The 26,683-nt window shown below is 37.8% G+C and overlaps 1 protein-coding gene across 1 annotated transcript; it reads left to right on the top strand.

Moving 5' to 3' along the window:
* The first annotated feature begins 659 nt into the window (after window positions 1-659).
* Window positions 660-15,456, top strand: LOC119724435 (two pore potassium channel protein sup-9-like). The gene is made up of 2 exons (XM_038195496.1): window positions 660-1,295; window positions 12,837-15,456. Exons 1-2 carry the CDS (start codon window positions 1,013-1,015, stop codon window positions 13,637-13,639), a joined length of 1,086 nt encoding a protein of 361 aa, XP_038051424.1. The 5' UTR covers window positions 660-1,012; the 3' UTR covers window positions 13,640-15,456.
* The last annotated feature ends 11,227 nt before the right edge of the window (window positions 15,457-26,683 follow it).

Below are 26,683 nucleotides of genomic sequence, written 5' to 3'. Positions count from 1 at the left end.
TATAGGTCTGGAGACCTCCAATAATACTACGCACTTGTATGCATGCCGCAGCAACATCTTATTCAGAAAGAAATATGATATTTATTATTGGCAGCTATTCCCCCCCCCAAAAAAAAAAACCCACCAACAACAACAACTACGAACACTGGCAGTAAAACACGTTCTACGTTGGAAGAGACAATCCACATTTGCCTATGTTTTCTTCCGTTGTTGGCAAGATTGACTTCATGTTTGTGTGGAGTTTGACGTGTGTGTTTTTCATCAAAACCAGAATAAATAACGTGCGTTGGTATTAACTCTGGGTAGGCGGGATTTGCCATTAATGGTTTGTTTTTGCTATATTTGTAGGCAAGTCGAAAAATGCACATCAATTTCGGAGTGAGGGCTAAATTTGCTAACAGTTTTGTCCTTCTACTATCCACCCCCTGCGTCATTTTAATTATAAAAATAGATGTTCTCATCATCAATTACTGATCGCCATCATAATCTTCCTCGCCACATTGACCTCAGCACTGCGACACCACTAAACTCAACACCTGTATTTCACCAGTCACCAAATTAGCACATCACCATCTGTGACCTCCACCACAATACAGCGGCGTCCCTCAGCCTCAGCCCATTTCGCACATGCAACAGTCGTCGTCCACCTAACCTTGTACAGGACACTGGGGCCATTCAGAGCTCAATACATTTGCGCCACATCTGACATGCACGGCGCTGGGTTGAGCCCGACCCGCATCCTTCTCTCCTAAAGCTGGCGCGATCGAGGCGCCACGGTTTCCACACACATAGCCCGAGCGACCCCAGTCACACAGCGCGCAGCAACCAGACTCCGGAGTCCTATAGCTTGTCACACAACACGGCCAGCAACAGCAGAATTGCCGGTGGCAAAGCAACTACTAACCGGCCCGCACGATTGTACAACGGCATTCCTGTGTGTGAAGTGGACGGTGTGCTGACTCGGCGCCCATGTTTGGAAATATCCCCCATATGATTGTCCGTACGCCTCAGCATGAAGCGTCAAAACGTTCGGACTCTGGTCCTCCTTGTTTCCACCTTCCTTTATCTACTAGCAGGAGCAGCAGTCTTTGATGTACTCGAGTCTCAATATGAGGAATCTGAGAAAGTACGATTGGACAATATTACCAAAACAATCAAGGAACACTACAATATGACTACGAACGATTTGGAGGATTTACGACTAACCATGATTAAATATGTTCCTCATAAAGCCGGCGTGCAGTGGAAATTTACAGGATCTTTCTACTTCTGCATGACAGTCATTACCACAATAGGTAAGTGTGTTCATGGGTGTGCGGGAATAATATACAAACTTTGGCATTTCACACTTGTCAATCATTAACCTGGCTTACGAATTGCTGCAGATTGTGATATTCCACCACACAGGTGAAGATATTACATGTTTTTTGGTGTCATGAGTAATGTGATATAACAGGCAATTACGTTACGACCGGTGTGAAAGGTAACACTCAAACTGTCGCAAAGCAGTCAATACATCTATCTCTTGTATGCCTTAATAATTGAATGCCATCATGGGTATCAATTTATTTTCAGTTTCCCCACACTTTCCTTTCGTTCATGCATACATCAGACCATGGAGGAATATTCCTCCATGATCAGCCATGTCAGATATAGATGAACGTCAACGTCCGTTCAACATACACAGGAAACAAAATCGTTCCATGCATGAACTCCAATATAATTTCAGTGTAAAAAATAAATCAAACAACAATATAAATACAACAAAATCCGTGCACTCGATGACATTTTGTTCCAGAGCTACTCATTGCTTAGCTTCGGATTGACAAGCAAATAAAACTAGTGTTTTGAGCCTAAACAAAATGCCAAAGTTGAATGCTTTCGATATTGCAGACTGCATAATTGCTATGCTGGAAATAGGTTGTCACATTAATATGTAGAATTGTATCAAAACAATCATATGTTTGTTTTTTCAAGACATGGTCATTTTAGAAAGACAGACTGGTTTTGTAGTTCGACAATAACATGTTTCTATTTCAAGCCGATTACCATGGATTCCTATAACGCGTGCACCATGGTTGTCGACACGGCAGAGCACTCAGATCGGGCAGTAGCGGTCGGTACATTTTTTTTTACACGAGTGTTATAGGCCTACTAATTATTTAGGCATTGTAAGATGCCCAAATAAAATTGCACCATTTCCATTGATCCTAAATAACCGATCTTTCCAGCCCATATTTCGAGAAACAAAAAAATATCACAGATATTTGCTGTTGCATTTGGTTGTCAAGTAAGATCGTTTCATAATTTACCTTTTCACAATTTGACCTAAGACGATGTTTCTGTTGGAAAACGAATCATCACAATCGTATGAAATGCCTGTTTTGAGGTTTCTAATGTGACATACATGTCTGCAATGGGGCCAATTCATACATTGCGGCGTACATCTTCATACGATAGCAATAATGACGACCTTGGTATGTACACGCATATATTCAACGTCTGCATAAATTAATGACAATGTGTTAGGAGGTAATTAACATTTCGTTCCCAAAGTCTATTTTGTAATGCCATGCACGTACAATATGATGGTAGTATAAATTGTTAGTGCTGACCATCATGTCGACCATTACCAGTTGGAAACAGTCATGCTTAACAATCAAGAAAATCGAAAATACAGTATACATGACGGTGCCCGGAAAATATGCTAATGTGCATCGTATCATTAACCTAACTATGGGAACCAGCACAGTCATTTAGATCGATACGTTCATGTTTATTTCAGGAAAACGCACTGCTATCACATCTTACGTAAACTGATGGATGACTCAGCCCGTTGAACATTAAGTAATTATCATGTAAACAATCGGTGAAATGTAACGGCAACTAAAGGTTGACATTTAGGAAGAAACTAGAGTTTGGAAAATGATATGGAAACACTCGGCATTGATGCTGTGAAGTAAAATGTCACACATGTATACAGACCTTGGCATGAAATGGTAAACTGTATAGGCTATATAGTAGGCCTACTTCAATGTTGACTGGAACGAATGGATGATTATACCTCTGAATTCAAGCTGCCTAGAGCTAGACCAACATCTCCGTATCAGTGTGCTTCGGAAAGCCAGCTGTAAAGTCGTGCTCCTCAAGAAATGTCCGGAGCAAGATATAAGGTGTAAGAGGCAAGTCAGGAATAAGGAGCAAGGTTTGCTTCATTGCCGCTGGCTGTCATTTCGATCGCGTAATATGCCTTCAGGCGTAAGTCTGATGGACAGCCTTATGGAGGTTGTAACAGTGTTTCGTTAGCTGTTATATGAAATGCAACTGAAAACTTATATCGAATATTTCCACTTGTATCATGGAAAGATTTATTTGAAACAGTAGAATGGAAACACCATAATTTTACTGAACAGTTCACCACAGCTTTGAAAAAGCTATCCTCGTGTATGAGCACGACACACAAATTGTGTCCCCAATTGTTAGACTATACAGGGTGAACCTAACAAATGCAACCCTAAAACATTTGCCTTTAAGAAAAAAAGGGATTGGTGGATTTTTATATTTTGGATATCAGATTAAAGCTGAGAGCTTTTTTTTTTCAAATACTGAAAAAAATCATGAAATAGCACTTTGGGTTGCTGAGAAAATGCCAATTATGTAAAAGTAGTCATTTTTCATCCTGTACACAAGTACTTCAAACAGTAAAATTTTTTACTGTATTCTGTGCAATAATCCTTCTTTAATTTTGTGCAATTTCTTTAGTATTTTGATATATTTATGATGCTGAAAGGGTTTCAAATAGGACTAGAAAGAATGAGATACCTGTTCGGGTGCAAAACGAAAGGTATTCCCATCAAATTCATTTGTACTCTTGTCATATTATGTGCCGTGTTGTTTGTACGGATTAGGACATGCACAAATAGGTACAGTGAAAATTCCTTCACTGTGGTATTTTTGTGTGTACAGGATAAAAAATGATTTCTTTTACATATTTGACATTTTCTCATCAACCCAAAAGTGTTATTTTCATGATTTTTTTTAAGTATTTGAAAGGAAAAGCTCTCTTCTTTAATCTCATACAAAAAAAACATTCAAATCCACCAATCCCTTTTTTTTTAAAGGCAAATGTCTTAGGGGTGCTTTTTTTTGGGGGGGGGGGTCACCCTGTACAGAAACTACGATTTAGTCTCGGAGAGAACAGACAAATAACCCTACTTTATTCCTGTTATGTCATCAACAACAATTTCGGTTTATTGAACATCTTAATTTGGGGAAACTGAATTTTGAAACTTCCTTCTATTGCTATGTGTTCATAATGGAGAGCTTACGACTATTTCATTTGATCACATTTTTGCGTTCACGATTTTGTCGTCCATCGTTGCCCGCTATCAGCCTCTGCCTTTTTAATTTATTTAGTAGTGTCCCTTTAAAGCTGCCTTTATATGCATAATTAATGTGTTCAGTACAGCCGCTTTTGTCCTTAACTCACCGGTTTTTTCCTAATCGGTCAATGTCATTTTTTTGTTGACATTAGTATATTCGATTCCCTCTCAGTACATAAATGTACATTGCGCATGCTGTTTTATTGGTTTGGGTAGGCGTTGGAAGATATCATGTATGTACATTGCGCATGCTGTTTTACTGGTTGGTAGGGTACACATTGGAAGATGTCATGTTTATAGCGTGTCGGTAGTATGTCATTGCGTTAGGTAATGTATATGCTATCGCACCAATTTCACGACGGTTAATTAACCTCCCCCAAGGCAAGTGTTATATCAAAATGCCTCGTGCCACGTATTATCTGCATGTATAATCTTCCGAACGACAAGTCATTGTCCTGTATACAGGGTGAGTCAAAAAAAGACGCAATTCAAATGGCAGGACCAATGGTTGAATGAAGTTTTGCTTGTAGCACCTTCAAAATCTACGATATGAAAGCCCAGACATTAAGCTTTGTTTTAGTACAAGAATCATTCAAATCACTCATGTACTTTTCAAGTTACGGAGTTTTGAACACAAACACAGTTTTAAAGTTCTGTCCACGGATCACACAAAAAAGTCCGCGTTCTTTCAGCAAAACGAAAACAATTGTCATAGGGATGCATGTAAATGGTTTTCGTTTTGTTGAAAGAACACTTACCTTTTTTTGCGATCCGTGGACAGAACTTAAAACGGTGGTTGTGTTCTATAAATAGTCCGTAACTTGAACAGTACATGAGTTATTTGAATGGTTCTTGTTCTAAAAGAAAGCTCATTCATTGGGCTTTCAAATCCTAGATTTTTAGAGTGCTACAGGCAAAACTTCATTCTAAAATTGGTCCTGTCATTTGGGTTTCGTGGTTTTTTTTACTCACCCTGTACAGTCCTCTACACAGCATGCTTAGCCTATCCATTTCCTACTACAATCTATGCAGTTATTATATTGCTGCTATTGTATTTGCACCAAACAAATACCGAGCTGAAAGCTACGCAGTGAGTTAAATCAAATGTTATTTTAATAAACAGCAGTTGCAAACAAAATAATTCAGAGACCTTTCTTGAATAGTTTTTGTCAGCAGAGGATACTTGTATAGGACAACAAACATCACCAACAAAAATTAACTTTGTCCGTTTAAAGACGAATAAGGACCCCAAAAAATAATTGTGCTCCCGATTACATGGCATATGAAACTAGGGGTGTTTTGGGGCATTTTTTCCCATGTACGATCATATGGAGGTGTCTGCGTGTAATCAAGGGTAAAAGGTAGTAATTGGTGGTTTTTTCCTTATTTTTCCAAAAAAAAAAAAATTATGGGAATGTAAAAATAGGGTAGGTAGGGTAACCGAAAGCAGAACTATTTTTTTTGGCCTATGATACTGTTCTGAGGGTTGAAACACGCCATGTAACAATATGTAAAAAAAAAAATTAAAAAAAAAAGAATATCAAATAATTACTTAAAAATAATAGTAATTATAACTAAAAAAATAATAGTAATTCAAAGTAATATCAGATTTCCACAGAAATGTTAACGCAATGTCTCAATAAATCTACAGATTGCTATAATAGTGAGTCATTATTGATTTAACACGTCTTCTGGAACACATACTTATAATTCTAGTGTCATACAATTCATTCTGTGTAGTCACAGTTTTATTGGAAAATATGCATCATGAAAAACAGGTGTTTGAACGTCGGGTGAATTATTCATAAAAGCTGGCTAGTGGGACTAGTTCGTATAAAAGCCAGTTCGTTTAAATTTGTCGTACTGCTATTCAGCGCTACATTCTCACAAAACATCCCCGTAAAAGGCCATATAGTATGAGCGAATTCCTTAAAACATATCTGCACTGCTATAAATGTGACCAATTATATCAGCGTCACCATGGGAACGAGATAACGACTATACAGCCTCAAATTATGGCAAGGCCGAGCGCATAATTGTCCTCGTCTCTGAAAAAAAAGGGAAAAATATCATTTGCATCCCGAATACTTCATGTTAAAGTGTTTATTCCATCTAGTTTAAGGAAGAGTGATCTGGTACACGGTACCCTGTGGAGACATGGGTTTAAATGGGAACAAAAGATTGTATGTCTCCACAGGGCAGTTTCTATAGGTGAATACGTCTCCACAAGGTTATCACGAAAAAGATATGTGGATTTACTAAAATACTAGGAATTTCCAAGGTGTGTTGATTTGTCGCAAATTGAATTATTTATGTAAGGGATATTAATTATGAATTTCAGCCCAGGAAATTCAGTCTGGTTGAAATAGGAGCATTTTGAAACTAGATTTTCAAACCCAACATTTTAGTACACGAGAACAAAGAATTGACTCCATCAGGATAAAAATTCCAGTGAATGCATCAACAAGAGAAAAACAAAAAGGTGTCTGCGGGTTAAATAATGACCAAAGCTATTGAGGGAGTGTGCATCTTGAGGTCAGCAGCGTGGGCAAGAATTGTTCCCCAGGATTCTATAATAACAAACACTTAAAAGATCTAAAGGTAAACTGAGGGTTTTGTTTTTAAAATGTAGCCAACCATACTTCCATTAAATCCACACGTCTTCTGCATCAATCTAAATTAACTCACGCCATTTAAATGTATTCTGGCGGGACAAAAGCACTCATTAATTTCGAGCCTTGAGGCGCTAAATGATCACGTGCGGAATGAGGTTCAGCCTGCTGGTAATCCCGCTGCTGTTAATTAATAAACACGACCTGTGAGCAAGTGCATAATGTTGTGCAGTTTGACGAATGTATTACAGTTAAAGTACCACTTGTGCTGCGGGAATGGGAGGTAAACTAAAGATGGCTTTTGGCATGCACCTTACTCAGCCTAAATCCACGATGTTTGTATGTTTAAGCTCTAGCAGGAGCTTCTGCATCTCACTTCGTGGTCGATCGGTTGGTCTGTCTGTCTGTCCCCGGAAAATTGACCAAAATAAGCCCCCTACCATTCCCATAAAATATAACTACCAAATTTTAATTTTAAAAACAAACAAATTAAATACTTAACTAAAATTGTTTGTAACCATTCGGAAAGATGTTAATGACAAGTTTATAAATGGGGCAAAATATGTGCAGTAATGTTATAATCACGCGGTATTTATCGCAGATCGCTATAAATCTGGTGTTCCATAGGTGCCATTGGCGTCGCATTTTTGAGTGTCGCATTCTTTTAAGCTCCGGCAGGGATCGTTTTGATAGATTTCATGCAAGACTTTCACTGCATCAAGCCGGCCAGAGCTTATTGTGCACTCGCCTAAATGTTTGATGACATTTGGAACAAACAAACAAAAGTATTCCTGATGGTATCCATTCTAGTAAGAGGGTCTCCTGAACATGTGAACTCGTAAGCTTGAATGCAAAACGTGAATCCAACCATATGAATTGATAGAATGGAATGTTTTCTGAGAAAGCTTCAAACTGGATGATGTATAGCAGTACAAACACCCCTCAGTCTATCGCGGATTACCGTAGGGCTAAATGATGGAATGGGACCAGGATTTCTCGCTAACACTTTGCGGATAATTCCATCGGCGGTTACGGGGTTTCCCCTTAAAGGCGTATTTAGCATAAACATTAACATGTTCGGACTGTATTTCAGATTGTAACCTAACCGGATGTTTACCAGCTTTAATATTTAACATCACGTGTTAGTACCTTTTCCGTTTTTAGTATTCCAGTCATGCCAATTATAATGAATCAGCACTTTTCCCCGTTGCAATGTAATATTAATTGTATCTTCGCTGACTGTTTACGCGGCAATGAAGGTTGTCTGCGCGAATTTTGTCCGCACGTAGCCCCACATTATCATGATTTTTTTTTAGCAAGAAAACCAGACAGGTTTATTTTATGTCCCTCTCGTCACTGTGCTAGAATTATTTGGGGAAATCAAGAAGCGATTACCAGAGACTAATGAGAATTAAGCGCGGATTACGCGAGTGCCAAACACACATGGGACATGAGCTTTATACCTTCGTAGACGTCTGTATGTAGTTATGTGGTATTTAAGTCAGCCGTCTAGAAATTGTTCTGTTCACTCTGTTCTGTGCTGTTATATTTATCCCTTTAAATAAACAATTTAATTGAAGTTGCATCTCCAGACGTTGTCATTGGCCGTCTATGGCTATCACCCATCACACGTAAGTAAATATGTTGACGCCCCCAAAAGAGAACTATGAGCTTCTTAACTTAAGATATTTATTATTATTATTAATTTCAATGTCTCCCTTATTGCCTCAGCTCCTATTTAGAGGCAACAGTCGCAAATAGGTTAGATCTTTGGAAAACTAGTTATACAAATAACTGAAATTGGAGTCGAACCCAACTACTTTTTCCAGTCATAGTGTGGAACTTATCATGTTTAACTAAATTCCTAGTCAATTTTCAATTACTAGGAAAACCAGTCAATATTTTGACTAAGTTGTTTTTAGAGTGCGGGGCGGGGGGGGGGGGATTGGGACAACTCTGTTACAATGTCTCCCTGATGATCCATCGCCGGTAATTATTCACATTTCTGGTAATGAAACCAAGGATTCCTCAAGGAACTCTAGCTCGCAAACCTGAAGAAACTTGCAGAGAGAAGACATTAACTTAAGTTGACAATTTAGAGGTGGGAGGAAAACCCCAGAAGGGCAATTCCACGCAAAAGTGGACACGGCTGGAAAGTGGATACTGTACGAAATCTTCCAAACTATAAGCATCACAACATCAAATGTGGTGTCAAATTAAAGGGGACAACAAAATCTTTCATTCGAGTGGTATGCCAATGAGATGGAATGTAGTTTAGTGTGATTTCGGGTCGAAAAAGTTTGGTTTGGGGGGCTAAAATCACGCATTTTTGATAGTCATTTTGTCACCTTGTTTTGCACGCGCAAAATGTGACTGTTATTGAGAGTGTTTGTGTTTAAGGCTGAGAGAAAGGTTCATATATTATAAGAAAAGAGTTTCATAAGGTTGCAGTTCATCAACCTCAGATTTTATGGCGTGTTAGAAACCATGAAGAGGAAGTAACGTGGGCGACGTAACGTGAGTGACGTAACGTGAGTGACGGTACCTCCCTGTAATCTAATGTCCCTTGCATCTAAAATACACACGTATTTGATTCAACATGTTTTTATATACAGCTTTGGGTTGAATGAAAGGTAAAATTATGTTACTTCTGTGTTGCAGACGACAGTTTGAGGAGACTTTAACAACAAAATTGCAGGACAATTTTCCGTGTCCTTTTTTGTAACGTGAGTGACGACCAACAAAACACATGTTTTCAAAACAAAAAGGAATGGAGTGAATTTTTCTTTCCATTTTTGAGTACCCCTTACCCCAAGGTTGTTGTATGGCTGGTTTGATTCAGCGTGATCAAATATTTTTGAAGCAGTGAGAGGTCTAAGTAGCCTCATGGCATAATGTAAGGTGAGTGACGGTGGAATTGCCCTGAAGAATATTCTGGGGAAATCCACGGAATCAGGCAGGGAGTGAAAACCCAATTCACCTGCTGACCAGGGTAGGAATCGAACCCTAGCCACAGCGGTGGAAGGCGAGGAAAGAACCGCTGCGCCAACCTGTCTCCCCTTTATTAATATTAGAGCTTCGAATCAGAAGGTAGTCATATTTGAAGTCGTACATTATTTGGTGCGTTCATAACTTTATTTGGTGTTTGTAGCGTGAGATTTATATTTGGGGAGATGCAAATGAAAATTGAGTGTGCCGGAAAAAGTGCAACACACGCAACAAATAATTACAACTGTTTAATGTTTTTCTTCAATGAAATTATATATTACATTAAAGCCTGACTATTTCTCAATCCACTCTATTTTTTACCCCATTCCATTTGGGTCCCTAGATCCAGAAATACAAGCAATTAAGTGAACGGGTGTAAATTGTACTTGGGCCACTCTCACCTGGACATGTTGAATCTGGGTTAAGCATTGAATAGGCATTGAATAGGCATTGAAGTTGGTGACATCACAGTTGACAGTGGCCCAAGTAAAACGTACACCCTTTCACTTAATTGATTGTATTTCTGGACCTAGGGACCCAAATACAATGGGATAAAAAAGGAATGGATTTAGAAATAGTCAGGCTTTAATGTAATATATAATTTCATTGAAGAAAAAAAAACATTAAACAGTTTTAATTATTTTCTGAATGTTGCCTTTTTTGGCACACTCTCATGAAAGTCAATGACACGTACTTGTCACGCAACTGAAGTCACAATTTGCATTTTTTGGAATAGTGCTGGTACACTGAGCATGCATTATACAATGTAATTTAACTTCTGAGCGCTATACGACTGTTTTATTCATTAATTATTGAACACAAGATTACTCACATTTGTAAGCAAAAAGCGGCAATCCAAATGTGTCGGGCTACATCGGGAGATCAATAATTTTGTTTACAAAACCACGTTGACAATACGCCAAAAACTGTTTTATTTATTTTCTTCCTAAGTATACCATTCAAAATGAGAAGCATGCAAGAAAGATTTTGTAACGTTTTGTCTGAAAAGTTATAAAAAGTAAAGATAATCTGCTTTTAACATTCTCGTAGGCCTACGGAAGCGTTAAAGGGACATAATAAAAAAAAAGTTATATGAGTTATATCTCATAATTATGACTTATTATTAAGTCATATTTATGACATATCTCATAATTACGACTTAGTATTAAGTCGTAATTACGACTTAGGATATCTCATAATTATGACTTAATATTAAGTCATTATTATAACATGTAAGTCATAAAGATGACTTGATATAAGTCATAATTATGAGATATAAGTTAAAATTATGATTTAACAATTAATAAGTCGTAATTATGAGATATAAGTCATATTTATTTCTTAATACTAAGTCATTGTTATTAGATATAAGTCATAACAATGACTTAATAATAAGTCATAATTATGAGATATAAGTCATAATTATGACTTAGTTCTTTTTTTTAGTTTGTATTATGTCCCTTTAACGCTTCCGTGTAGGCCCGAGATTTTAGTGCATTTGAAAATCTGTGTGTGCTCGCATTTATCATGTTTATCGCATCTACGTCACTCTGTCGCTACCTACCGACATGTTTCACTACACGGACTCCACCATGAGTTTCTTGCAAATGACAGGCAGGCTTCCTTGTATGTGACAATTCCACGAATCGCTAATAAATGCAACACGACCGCACATTTATATTGGTTTTGTCTGGCAGGGAAGTACTCCGAGCCAGCCAGATAAGTCTCTGATAGACACGGTTTCTCTTGACAGCGACGGGAAGATTTGGGGAGAGCGGTGCCGGAGGCTGGTCGAGATGATAATTAGAAAACAGTCTTACATTTAACTTCAGCGTGCATAGAGTTGACTCATTTGTTTTAAGTTGATTGCACACGTATTAGAAGCCCGGTATTTATTATTTCAAATTCACTGAGTAATAACATAGAACACTACCGAGATAAAAATCTTCACTGCTTTTATCGGTTCGGAAAATTGTTTTCATTTGCACGTGAGAAGCATAATTTCCTGTTTACAAGTCCAGCAGTGATGTTATCTATACATCGACCAGTTTTCTCTTACACTTGTATAAAAGTTACCCTTGAAAAGGTTCGCTCGTACCCCCGCCGTGCAAACAAGACGCTGTGATACTCTGATGAATTCACGCTCTGATTGGTTGGATTTTGCGTGACCTGTGACCTGCGCGTCATCACGGTCATGACTCTGCAAGGTTTGAAACGGCCGTTAAGACTGATTCATTACTATTTTATTCCAGTTTAGAGATGTTTTTTTCGTTGAAAAGCGTAATTATGTAGGCAAATCTGTAAAACTTATCTGTGTTGTAAATTTACAATTCCCGTCACTTGCTCAGGCTCCGTTTCGAATCACGAACGGTCGGATTGCATTATGCGAAGCTCAAAATTGTGTCCACATGGTCCGCAATGAAACAGAAATCACATCCGGTGTGGAACGTGTGCATTTCTATGGGAAGTTTTCGGATAGCATTTGCGCACTTTGTCTAACTGCGGTCTTGAACAGCTGCAGCCAGATGCTTTAAGTCATAGGCCACTTCCTACACAAGATTCTGTGAAGCTCATCAGCGTATCCCAGCGTCCTGTTTGCAGGGCGGGGGGTACGAGCGAATTGAAAAGGTTGCCCTCAGCTTCATGTTTAATTCTTGCGCCTTGTGTTCTTGAAGCTATGGTAGTTATGTCTACTCCACGGTGCAGTCTTGTTGAAATTCCTTCGCTCGAGCCCTTCTAGCTGTTTCATGTTCAGATCTAGTTCCCATCGAATACAAGTTACAGTTGCCAACTCCCACACATTTATTTGTGTTTATATACTCGACTTACGTTACCCTCTGTTCTCCCTGTACAGGATACGGTCACTCAGCGCCGCTGACGCCCGGGGGAAAAATCTTCTGTATTTTGTATGCCTTAGTCGGGATCCCGTTGAACCTCGTCATGTTTCAGAGTGTGGGTGAGCGTCTCAACATATTCATGGGCTTCTGCGTGAAGAACTTCAAACGCTGTGTGAGGTTTAAGAAAGCCGAGGTGTCGCACACCGAACTTGTGATGCTAGGAGGATTGTGCACGATGCTAATCACAGGAGGCGGCGCCCTCGCTTTTGTGAAGTTCGAGGGGTGGCACCTCTTAGATTCGGTGTATTTTGTGGCCATCACACTAACAACTGTAGGCCTGGGAGACTTTGTGGCTCTTCAGCAGAATAATATGCTACAAAGTAACCCTGAATATGCAGCATTTGCTATTATTTATATTCTCGCAGCCTTAGTTGTTGTCGCCTCAGTAATGAACTTGTTGGTGCTGCGCCTCCTCACACTCAACACCGAGGACGAAAGGCGTGAGGCACAGGCACAAGAAATGACGTCACGTAGTAGTGGCTTAGACCTGAATCACATAGATGGGCATCTACCATATCATCATGCGCATGCCGGAGGTGCATTACTTGGTAAGAAAACAGACCCGAGGTCCATGTGTACCTCATGTTGCAATGATTGCAAGCACCCTCATAGAACTCATCACGATCCGTACGGGATTGGAGCTAATGCAATACATCTCCAGCATATGGGACCTACCATTTATCATGCCACCTACTCGGACGATGAAACATTCGAAAACTTCATGACTTGTGAACGGTCTTCGAAACGCAAATCGATTTAGCGTGCTTGAAGAGCGTTTACCAACGGATGTATAATAGAAAGATTGTAATACAGCACCAGTGACCTATTCAATAAAGGAATTACTCAAATAACATCACTGAGTGGAATTACGGAACGATTCCCCAAAGGAGCAGGAAAGAATTCACGGAGCCGAGTATTTAACTGTGTATTAAAACGATTGGCTGACTGAAGATAGAGCGTTAAACAAAATGTAAACAAAGGTTTAAAGATTGTTGGTTACATGCCTTTCAAATTGGACCTAGTGAATAGATGTTGATATACTGAAGCATGGTTTAAAAACGTACAAACGTCCAATACAGAGAGTGCTTTGATATAAAATACCTTTTTAAATTGCAGCCTGCTCATCATCAGCGATAATTTCTTTACGAGACGGTTGTATAATTCAGGTTATGAATCCCACCCGTAAGCGTTACCAGTAATACGAACAAAGCAAAGCAGTAACTTTCAGCACGCTTGCAGGGAAACACGGTTATATTGGGGGGAAATTCGGAAAGTTGGGTTGGCATTTTTACGATTTATTAAATATGTGTAGATATGGTTTACCTTTAGTGTCCAGTAGGTTGCAAAGTATCTCGAATAGACAATGTTTATAGATAATTGGAGGATCGGTTATATCACATCTTGTTTGGTTCAACGAACTGTTTCTTATTGACAGCATAACATGAGCTGTTTACTTCACCGAATGTCTCTTAATGAGTGGTTAGTGAATGGATGTGCGGGGACGAAAATAGAGGTCTATAAGTGTGGGCACTAGGTCACGCTCTATTTATACACGGACGTAGATGAGAGATGCGGAGATGGAGACGAAACGACAGCACTCGTCCGCAGGAGCCATTGCATCAAGACGTGCGCGCGCCCCTTTTGTGCACTTGAACCAGCGCCAATTCACACACGATGGCCGGCCCTTACTGAATTACCCCGACGGACGAGTCCCGAGGATTTGTTGATCATCCCCGGGGAGAAAGCCTACCTTTTCCAAGGCTCTAGGTTTGAATGCAAGATAATTCCCATGGCAGAGCTCTTAAGCGAACAATCAGACAAATGCATCAGAGTTGCCAGACCCTAAGGATCCATCTATATTGAATGAAGCCGCTGCTTTTATACATAAATATATACAGGTTTACAATCAGTGTATTTATAGTAACTCCTTGTTGTTTCTTTTTTACGGGATCGCTTGAGAACCACGTTTAGATCGGACATGCAATCTAAAGGGTGTATATACCAGTTATCATAACACATATCCCAAACACCGACTACCGGTCAAAACACGTGCAGTATCATTACTAATCGATATCCACATGATACAGGTTTTAAAAATGGATTAAACTCTCACATACGCTTTGACTATTTCATAGGAACATAGTAAATATCACAAATCTGAACAGATTTTAAGCGTTGTACCTATTAACTATTTTTATGTAATTTATTTGTATCTTCCACCGTATAAATATAGTGTTTGGGAACATTGTAATCTAATGCAATGAAGACTTTGTATTATGTTAACTAGATCGAACCAATCCCAATTTTGTGCTAATAATTTAATTGTATTGTGACTTCACAATTTTTGCTTTGATCGGGATAATTTTAAAAGGAATTTTCGAGGTGACATTGAGAACGAAACCATTGTTCATCGTGGAGCAAAAGGGATGGGTTGGCCCAAATGCTTTCTATACTGCAGTGATAATTATAGTTATAATTGGTTAAAGGGAATATACAACTTTTGCGCCTGCTGTAATTTTCAGAAATGGATGGATTTGTGGGTTAGTTTTTACAGCAAATATTGTTACGCTGACTTGTTTGAAATTTTATGTTCGTATATGCTGGAAAAACCAAGAAAAACAATCATGTTCCTGTAGTCTGGTTCCCTGAGCCAACTTAAGATGAAACGGAGCAATTTATAGACGTCGGGGAATTGTAAGGTCAGGGAACCAGTCTAGCTGGCTTGTACCCGTTCATAGGTGTGTGATCAATTGCAAACAAAATGTAGACTAACAACATATTGTAAATTAGGGGCAGTATTTGAAAAAGCCACTTTTCTTGAAAATGTCAGCACACCAGGTGACATGATTTGACAGGATGCTTTTGAATGTCATTCGCTAACAGTCCAGTAAGGTATATCATTAATTTTTTTTTTGATGTTTGCAAATGTTACATATTCCCTTAAATTGTTGCATAAACTGATGGTACCTGGGTCGGCCCAGTAAAATGACATCAAACAAACTGGTTTGGGGTAAAAGGCCAAGTAAATACCATCTTCATTCATTCATTGCCAATGAAGCTGAACGTAGTCAGTGGGCATGTCGGACTTGCTGCTTTGTCGGGCTTTGTCAGCCCATGCACAAATTAGTAATAACTTAACGATTATCACATCGAACTACTAGCATGAAATGAGCATGGCATATGTACATGCAGAGGAGGCTTCGCAACATCAATTCCACACCCTCCGGTAAACGTGACGCATTTGGGCAAATATGAACTGAACAAGCACACAGTCAGTATAGCTGTAGTTTGCAGAGGTAGATTTTGTTAATGTAAATCTTGGTTGGCAAGAATGTACCAACAATTTCTTTTGAAGGATTCTATTATAACCACAGTTTGTCAAGCTTTTCGAGTTTAAAATATTTTTCTTTAAAGTATAGAGTAACAAATACAGGATGAGTTAAAAAAAAAAAAAAGCGGAACCCAAACCAAAACAAATATATTTCATATTTTAACAAAAATATGTAGAACCAAAATAATTATGACTTGGAAGCCTATTTATTAAGCTACTTTTAAGTGAAAAAAATATTTCAATTGCTCTGCATGTTGAAATTGTATTACTTGAACGCAGTAACCCTAAAATGAAAAAGCCATTTATTACATGTGTTCTGACTGTTTGGAACAACAAAGAAAATAACACAGAATACTTGTTCCAACAACTGGACTACACAATATCTTTATTAACAACCCTGCTTTGGCTAATAATAGGATTTATAAAATCCCTTTTTATTGAAAGTGGACCTTCAAAAGGACTTTGTTGAATGTTTTTAATGTTTAAAGTGAGGTTTTATCGCTGGTGATTGTTTGAAGACAATTGAAACGACAATTCTTGAAATCGCCATTATTTTTTTTTGACGAACAGATTTTCGGGTCATTTCGTTTAAATGGTGGTATAATTTGAACGGATTGAGCAATTGACGTATTTTTTTCATCTAAAAGTAGTTTATTAAATTGGCTTAACAGTCATAATTATTTTTGGTGCAACATCTTTTTAAATATGAAATATATTTCTTTGGGTTTTGGTTCCGCTTTTACTCACCCTGTACTTAAATCTGGGCTCAATGTCTCGGCTCTGCTTACCGTTACCGAAAATAAATCCCTGCTTACTATAGCAGAAAATTCCGTGCTTACGGTAAGCGTATTTCACGCGTTAGCGAGGAATTTATGCTTCTGCGCATGCCTATATCCCGAAACTAAGGGATTCTGCGCTTACGGGTTAGCACAGAAGTGTTCTTCTAGCGTGGTTAGCTCAAAATTTGTGGTCGTAAGCGCGGAATTATTTGGTTAGCAGAGCCAAGAAAATTAGGCCCTGGTCGCAAGCTGTTTTTCCACCGCAACGTGACACCGTCTACGAATGTAAGGTCATCCTCTCTCAAGACGATTTGTTTGGGAGCAAAGTAGATTATTTCATTGACGTGGGCGGGCGTTGATTTAAGGGCAGTTGTCCCGAGTAGTGATGGAGGAAAATACTTCTTGATATAGAAGATGGCATCTGGACGTTAAAGGGAATGTACAACATTTGCTTTTGCTGCAATTTTCAGAAATAAATGGATTTGGAGGATTAGTTTATTATAGCAAATATTGTTAAAATGACTTGTTTCACGTTTTTGGCTTGTAGATGTTGGAAAAACCAAGACACCCAATCATGTTCTTGTAGTCTGGTTCTCCGACCCCACTTAAGATGATAGACTTTTGGCAATTGTAAGGTCAGAGAATCAGTCTAGCAGGCTTGTACCCCTTCACAGGTGTGCAATCAATTACAAAGAAAACAATAAATAACTAATTATGAAAAATTAGAAACAGGTTTTTTTCCAACGCTGGTCGGCCGACCAGCCTTTGAAAAATACCATTTTTCTTGAGAATGATAGCACACCAGGAGCCACGATTTTACAGGCTGCTTTAGACTGTCATTCCCTAACAATCCAGTAAGGTATTTCATGATAATTTGATCATTTCGTTTTGTGATATTTGCAAATGTTGTATCTTCCCTTTAAAGAACGTCTCAAGCAATCATTGGTTTTCATATCCAAAGTCTACGTGAGAACAACGTGGTAAAAGAAAACAGTAATATGTGTGAAACGGAAACTATTTGTGAAGCCGTACTCGATCGAACCGCTCGATCAATAAATACCTGATCATGATATCTCAAGTCAACTATACCATACAGGAGAAACTCAAATTACCGGAATATCGATATACATTACTATTCCAAAATAAACAATATTCTCTCCAGATACCATTTTATGTTGTCTATTTAGATGGGGGATTTAGTCCTGAATGATAATCCCACATGGTGGAGTTAAAGGGAATGTATAACATTTGCTTTTGCTGGAATTTTCAGAAACAAATGGATTTGGAGGATTAGTATGTTAGAGAAAATATTGTTAAACTGACTTGTTTCAGGTTTTGGGCTTGTAGATGCTGGAAAAACCAAGAAAACCTATCATGTTCTTGTAGTCTGGTTCCCTGACCCACTTAAGATGAAACGGAGCAATTAATTCACTTTGGGGAATTGTAAGGTCAGAGAATCAGTCTAGCAGGCTTGTGCCTTCATAGGTGTGTAATCAATTACAAAGAAAAGTCAGAATAACTAAATATGAAAAGTTAGGAACAGTTGTTGGCCGACCAGCGTTGGAAAAATACAGTTTTTCTTCAAAATGTCAGCACACCAGGAGCCACGATTTTAAAGGATGCTTTAGAATGTCAGTCCCTAACAATTCAGTAAGGTATTTCGCGATAATTTGATCATTTCGTTTTTTGATGTTTGCAAATGTTGTATCTTCCCTTTAAAACCTTTTAAAAACTCTGGGTTTTTACTTTGACTTTGTAAATAGCAGGATCGTTATAAGTTGACAATCACGAAAATTCAAATTTTGGTATGTCGATACTGTTGACAGATAATCGATAGTATACTCGAGAACAAGAAGCTACGAAAAAAAAACGGATTTCGAGAGAATACAATCACTAGTTTAACTCATATGAATACGAAATGGCCAACTGTCATATGTCGTCCTTGAGACAAACAATTCAGGTTTTATGTTATCAACGATCAAATTGCTTGTTACGAACAGGGACAGAAATTTATGATGACATGCGTGGAATTTATGGGACACTGTATCCCTTAACGCTTCATGTAACTTGGGTTAGCCATAGTTTCTTCTTTCACGGACCTTTGTATCGAGGTATTGTTTTATATTTTATAGAACTGTATAGCGCTTGTGAAACCTAGAATAAATGCTTTGCTAAACATTTGAATTTTTTGTCTTCTTATAATGCCCAGGGCTGCAGATTTTTGTAATCATTAATTTGCTTGTTACGATGCAACGTTCGACTGGACACGTAGAGTATAAGGTATCAGGGTTGTTTGTTATAAATAATACGTGCGAAGATAATACGTTGGTTCCCGCCCTCAAGGTGCATACGTCAATGAACAAGTGACCCGTACCAGTGACAGCCAGATACCATTGAAATAGTTTCGCTTTGCACCCTCCGGCATTGTATCGGCGAAATAACGACTTACGAGGCAGATCGTTATTTTGCCGTACGGTGCGGGCGATCGTTTCATTTGAATAGTTGGCAACCGCGCCTGGTTGCCTATTAAAATTCACTGCTTGGCTTGGCATGAAATGATAATCAGACAAGAATGAGACGCCATTGGAAATCCACAGGGGGTGCATAAGCAATTATCATTGCTAGACTGTTTAAGATTACAGACACGTGCATGTCTGGCACGTTTTATTCACCCATGAGAATGAAGAGGGGAAAAAAAAACCGGTGTAACTATTTGTACAGTATTCTTAATTTATTTGTAAATACATAATTTATGTCGTCCATTTGGGTACCAGTGTTATATTGGACATCAAACACAATAATTGTATGCTTGGTGATTTTGGCTTGATTGATAATATATCATTACCCATTATAGTTTAATTCTGCACATACTTTTACCTTTTTCGATTTCAGGGTATCGAATTTAGGCCTAGAATCATTGTTTTAGCCCGTTACATTGTACACGCTTGTCTTAATAAACATAATGCACAATGGTCTTATTAAATACGGCCCGAATCACAGTTTATGCCGTTTTAATCGATTTGTACAATTTCTTTCTAAATCCCCCCTCCCCCCCCAAAAAATACAAAAATACAAAAAGTAAAAAATAAATAAACAAAAATAACGATATTTACGGATAACCTACTGAAAACAGTATTTGGACACGTATTGTGAGAAAGCCACCTCTTACTGCCAAATGGGCAATGCAAACGTACAATGACTTTGGAAAGTCAAGAAGGATTGTTAACTTATTCACTCGCTTCAATGGCAAGGATTAGTATAAAAACAGTACTTTTTGTTTTCGAAAGGTAATATTCCCAAATATCTTGTGTTTCCCTATTTTTGCACCAGTCTAAGAAGCTACGTCATACTAGTAAATGGTTGAAATAAGTTTTCTGATACACAGAGTGTGCCAAACAAAAGTGCAACATTCTGAAAACAAATCATCAAAACTGTTTAATGTTTTTGTAAACATTTTTAATACATTAAAGCCTGAGTATTTCTCAATCCACTCCTTTTTACCCCATTCCATTTGGGTCCCTAGATCCAGAAATACAATCAATTTAGTGAAAGGGTGTAAATTTTACTTGGGCCACTCTCGCTTGGACATGCTGAATCTGGGTTAAGCATTGAATAGACATTGGAGCTGGTGACATCACTGGTGAGAGTGGCCCAAGTATAATTTACACCCTTTCACTTAATTGATTGCATTTCTGGATCTAGGGGACCAAATGAAATAGGATAAAAAGAAGTGGATTGAGAAATAGTCAGGTTTTTGTATAACATATAATTTCACTGAAGAAAAAACATTAAACAGTTTTTATTCTCTATTTTCTGAATGTTGGACTTTTTGCCACACTCTGACTACACATAGGCAATTCCCATAAATCAAGCAAACTTGGTGCTTGTTTTTTTTTAAGCCCAAATAATAAACAGTTTCTCAATATTGAATGATTTTCTTTATGATATTCATCCGTCATGAATTGTAATTAAAGGCTAATAATTGCATGTAGTGCATTGATAACTTTGTGTTTTTGAATAAAGGTGTCACAGGCATTTTGCCTAGGGTTTCAAATCATTCTTTATTACAATAAAAGCCACGAATTGAGACAGTTACGGTTATAATTTAATAGCAGTCGAATAGTTTTTAATGTTGATATTGCTCATTCATGTATTAAGCACAAACAATGTTCTTTTATTAATCCAGTTGTTACTTGGTGTTTATTTTGTATATAAATTCATTATGTGTAATTTTGAATTCATTGCGAATCGAAAAGGAACACTGAATTAATAAAAACGAGCTTTTTATCAAAACATCTGCGTGTCTTTTGTGGTTTAACGTGATCTCATTTCAAACAGTGTTTTCGTTCTAGCAGAGAAAGTGAGAAATTCGAGGGAAATGGCTCTGTGTGTGTGCTGGGGTTAGGCTTTTGTACTACTTCCTGGGACTTTGACCACTTGGCAATATCCCAATAGCGATGTATATGAAGACAAATCGAGCATGATCGATGAGACACCTGAAATACCACTTAGTGAGCCGAAGAGGGTCGAGCTAAAATACTCTGATAAATGGACGCCCATACGTCAGCAGATGAATAAAACCTGAAGAAAAATGCAAAAAGGAGACTGCGGACACTTTCCACTCCTACTAATAGATGCGTAGCGCCAGTATCACAACTCCAGTTGTACCATTTATGATAATTTATGTTTTTCCTAAAAAAACACGAACTTTCTCTCACAAAAAAAACGAACCCTCAAAGCCCCCTCTTTTCCACAGCTTTTTAAAAAAGTACATCGCAAATAATTACCGATACAATAAATATTATCCGATTGGACAGATTTTTGCGGTGTTGTAAATCTTAAGAAATATACTCTCTACATGTTTATCGATATTTGCGATTTATTTTTCAAAAAGCTGTGAAAAAGAGGGGCTTTTAGGGTTCGGTTTTTTTTTTTTGGTAAGACACCCTGTAGAATATATAACAAAAAGCAAACCGTCTAACTTGCAAGGCATCATCCTCACTCTCTTATAGTTCGGTTGTCAATGTCCCCCAAAACGTTCAGCAGCATGTTCCGTTTGTCATCAATTTCACAATTTAAACACAGAAAAGAATCATCTTACATTATTGAAATCGCATGATGCAATGTCTAGATGGGGTGCATACCTATGTTTCCCAATACCTATGTTCCCCAACCCGAATCCTAACCCTAAGGAATTTGGGCAACATATGTATTGGGGGACATTGGGTAGACCCCGTCTAGATGAGGCGTACCTCTGGTTAACTCAATACCTCTATCACGCAATTCATAGCGAATAACGTTACAATCAAGAAACTCAATAATTTACTTTTAACAAGCAGATTCCAAGAGATGTCCATCATAATAAAACAATTTAATAGAACATTAGGGTATACGGCATTTTCAATGAGTTTTGTATTACGCGTTTTATCATGAAATCATAAAAAAACGATCCTTGATAAAATATTTCCAAATTAACTGCATAATATGCGGAATTTTCTCTGCGTGTAATTTTAACATATGAAAGGGCTCCAGATGTAAATATAATCCCTGGCAAGGCCAAGCTGATTATTAAAAATAAATGACAGGCATTGATGCATAAAAGAATAGTAACATATGGTGTTGAAATCGGAGAAGTTAGATGTTAATTTTGCTGGTGTCAAAGCATGCTGGTCTATCGCAGCAACCTGGATAGCAGAAACTTACCGGGAAAGTGCACATTCCATGAAACGCGGTACTATTTGTTATAGTAACGTGAAAGATTCACAACTGCTATCGTGCTTAAAGCTATAGTCCATCATTTGCAACCATCCGAAAAAGTAACTGGCGTATTATTGTTGAAAAACATACTTGGTTGAAAGATAGTAAGTGGACTAAACTCCCCATGAAATTAATCTTTCTGGCAAGCTATCATTTTGAAGTAATCAACGAAAGAAGGCCTTTCCAACGGTGCGTCTTAATAAGACGCACCGTAGGAAAATTTAAATTATAGTAGTTCGTTTTGTTATTCGGCGCAGCTGGCGCAAGCATTGGCACGACGCACACGCGCGCGCGGTTGCTATAATTCGTCGGATCAGTGCGCGACATCGCGTAAAGCTGCAATCCAAAACAATTCAAAACATAATTCAGCAACTTTTGATTTGAAATTGAGATCCTAGAATGCTGTTTTTCTCGGAATATACAGCTGAAGCTGAGCTGAAACTTCATCAGGTTAGTTGTTCAGTATCCTTCATTAGATTTTGAACACTTTTGTTGCTTCAAACGAACAAAATGCACAAATTACAAATGATGGACTATATCTTTAAAGTGTCTAGCTTAATGCGTTAATGCTACACACAGCATAACATTATATCGTATAGGTTGAGTAAAGGAAAGCGAAACTCAAACCCACAGAAATACAATTCATATTTTAAAGACATATATGTAGCGCCAAAAATAATTGTGACTGGTATTTAATAAACTACTTTTAGATGAAAAAAAATACTTCAATGGCTCAATCCGTTCAATATCACCATTTAACGCAATGACCCTAAAATCCGTTTCGTCCGAAAATGCAATTTCAAGAATTGTCGTTACAAATGTATTTAAACATCACCAGCGATAAATCTCAGTTTAACTTGAAGTTGAAAAATATTCAAGATATTTGACGGCCCGTCTTTAAAAACAAAAGTGGATTTTACAAATTCGATTGTTAGACAAAGCAGGGTTATATTGTGTACGACAGTTGTTGAAACAAGTATATTCTGTGTGTCATTTTCTTTGTTGTTCCAAACAGTCAGAACACACAGCAAATTGCTTTTTTTGTTTTGACAAAACTGATTTTACGGTTACTTCCCTTCAATAGTGATAACATTTTAACGTGAAGAGCAATTGAAATAATGTTCTCACTTTAAAGTAGTCTAATAAATAGGCTTCCAAGTCATAATTAATTTTGTTGCTACATGGTTTTTTTTTATATGAAATAATTTTTTTGTCTTTGGGTTCCGCTTGTGTTTACTTACCCTGTTTTATGATAATTCACGTGGTATTAAAGACCATATATGCAAAATCATTGTGAAAACAATTTTTTATGTTAAAAAACAATTTCCAGTTAAATAACGCCATGAATGTAAAGGTAACATTAATGCTAGCTGATATGTGAGCATTAGAGTTTCAATGCGTCCATGTATCATTAAAATATGTCAAGTACGTCAGAGCAAACCTCTTCAGACAAACATTTCTCATGGGTCTGGAACTCATCAAGTGCGCATGAAACTATGGCATATATGCAGCAAGGCCAACATGCGTGGCCATCTTTTAATTGAATATGAAGTATGTCCATGCACTGCTCATTAAGCATCGCGATAGTGGATTAAGGCCTGCCATGCAGCTGCATGTTACATAAACAGCCAACTTAATCACGTTGGACTTTCCAGGCCTATATCGGGTACCACTGTGACATCAAAGTTTAAAAGCCGATCTTTGGAATTTACCTATCAAACCCCGAGAAACTTAAAAGCACTCAGAGAGCGCAAACCTACGCCAATGCTAAGCAGTTGCCTGCCATATTGTTGGTTCACCCACACGAAATACTCGCATAAATGGTGAAGAATCCTTTTGAAACAATCCTGGATACAGACCCAGATCCGGATCACTTCAAAAATCTAATCGATTAATACTGGTACCAAGGACCACCCCTTACAAAATTCATGCAAATGCGTCCATAACTTTTTGAGTTATCTTGTTAACAGACAAAAAAGTTAACCAACCAACAAAAAATGATGAAAACATAACCTCCTTGGCGGACGTAATAAGACATGTCAGGGGTGGTTACCATTTAAAATTCTTTTAAAAAGCTATAGTAGTATTTTGGAATCCAGTAATATACAACGACATTTCGTTTGAATGATTCACTCATTTCAATGAACGAATTAATAACATGTCATTACAAGCGTGGATTCACTACAATATCATTTTCCCCACAGCTTACTACAGGCCTATACTACTCTGTATATAAACCAGTGTGTATTGTATAAAATGGGTTCAACATCCTAAATATTGAGTGGAGCTGCAGCAGAAGATAGATATCCAGTAAAATTGAAAATCAATAGTCATGAAGGACGCACAGCGTAGTCTCGACACCAGACGCCTGCTATTTATCAATGCTAGTCTCGGTGTTCAACCTTTTGATGTCGTCTGCTGGAGTGCTCGGGTATCGATTGTTGCCAGCCAGCTGTGCATTATCAAATCATCCGTATCATTTTGAAACGACAGACCAAATGACACTTTGTTCATTTCGGGTCCTTGAAGACATCACGTGATCCGTCTAAAATGTAATAAATTGCAAGCGGAGAGACGGGAATAGTACGGGATCTGAATGAAAGATGTAGGCATGTACAGAGATATTGTAGACATACAGAAATATGTCTACAACTTTTTTTTTTTTTCAATGCGAAAATATTGTACTATCACAACAATATGGTTTGGTTTATAGACATTAAATGCGGCTTTACAAAATCCTGCGTTTATTTATTTATTAATATATTTATTACATTTCTTTACCCAGGGTATGCCCAAACAGTTTTTTAAACGGGTTTCCATGGGGGCCCTGCATACACTACAAATGACTACACACATTTGGAAAATACATTACATTACAAATACTAGTATATGGGATTATTACATGATTGTAAGCAACTATTAAAGATATTGTACAACTATTACAAAGAAACATGTACAGTTTGAAACGACATCGCTAACATACTTTCCTAAAAGCCTTATATATAGATGAAATAAGTGAACACGACGAATTCGGACATTTCTTGTGACATCGGGAAAATATATTTCTATAGGCCTACATTCGCTGATTACGGGAGGCGCGAAAAAAAACCCGCGAAAAACCCGTTTGGGAGAAAAACGGGAAATTTCCCATCCGGCTCCATATTAAAATGGCAACCAAGTGTATTAATTAACTCCGCAAGTCAGCACAGATTTAGATTTAGCGAAAAAAATACGTAATTATTTGCAGAAGTATTACTGACTGAATGTTTTATCCTACCTACTTCAGATTTGAATGAGGTTTTAGAGAAGCCTTGGTTCTCAACTGTACATCCAAATTATTCCAAATGATTGTATTAGTTACAGCAAAACTGAGGCATAAAATTCCATTTTGGCAAAAGAAATCTCAGGCTCAGCGCCATGTCAGTGGATTGTCTCGCTTCCCGAATCTGAATGAGTGGTGTAAGCTCAGTACCTCATTACACGTTTCAATTTCGTTTCATTAAAAAGCATGATTATATCTGATCTTTGAATTAACTTTTGCAGTGTCTGATACGTTCATCATTATTCTCGCAAAATTATTAAAAATACTCACGAACCTTTGAATAAAAGAGCGACATTAAGCAAGTTTCAAAGAAATTGACGACGCCTGGGAAATTAAAAATGGCATTTGCATTTCAATCTCGTTAAACATGCACACACAAAATAAAGGACATCTAATAAAAGTACACCAAAAAAGCTGTTCTTCAAAGTTCACGAAGCTGGTCATGCTTTGCCAGAATCAATATCTAACGATTTTGGAAGTTCCCATGTGTCCTCAATTCCCAAAGGTTCACGTTCAACAGTCTCTATAGTTTCTCGAATATTCTCGTATTCAGACCATGTATTCGGAGCCCAACGACCCTGGCACGCAAAGAGTGTAGGCCGAGTGTGTCTTGGT

The sequence above is a fragment of the Patiria miniata genome, unplaced genomic scaffold, assembly GCF_015706575.1.
Source record: "Patiria miniata isolate m_02_andy unplaced genomic scaffold, ASM1570657v1 HiC_scaffold_18, whole genome shotgun sequence".
In the NCBI taxonomy this organism is placed as follows: domain Eukaryota; kingdom Metazoa; phylum Echinodermata; class Asteroidea; order Valvatida; family Asterinidae; genus Patiria; species Patiria miniata.
Note: the sequence above shows the minus strand (reverse complement) of the source record. Positions and strands in the feature narration are given on the sequence as shown.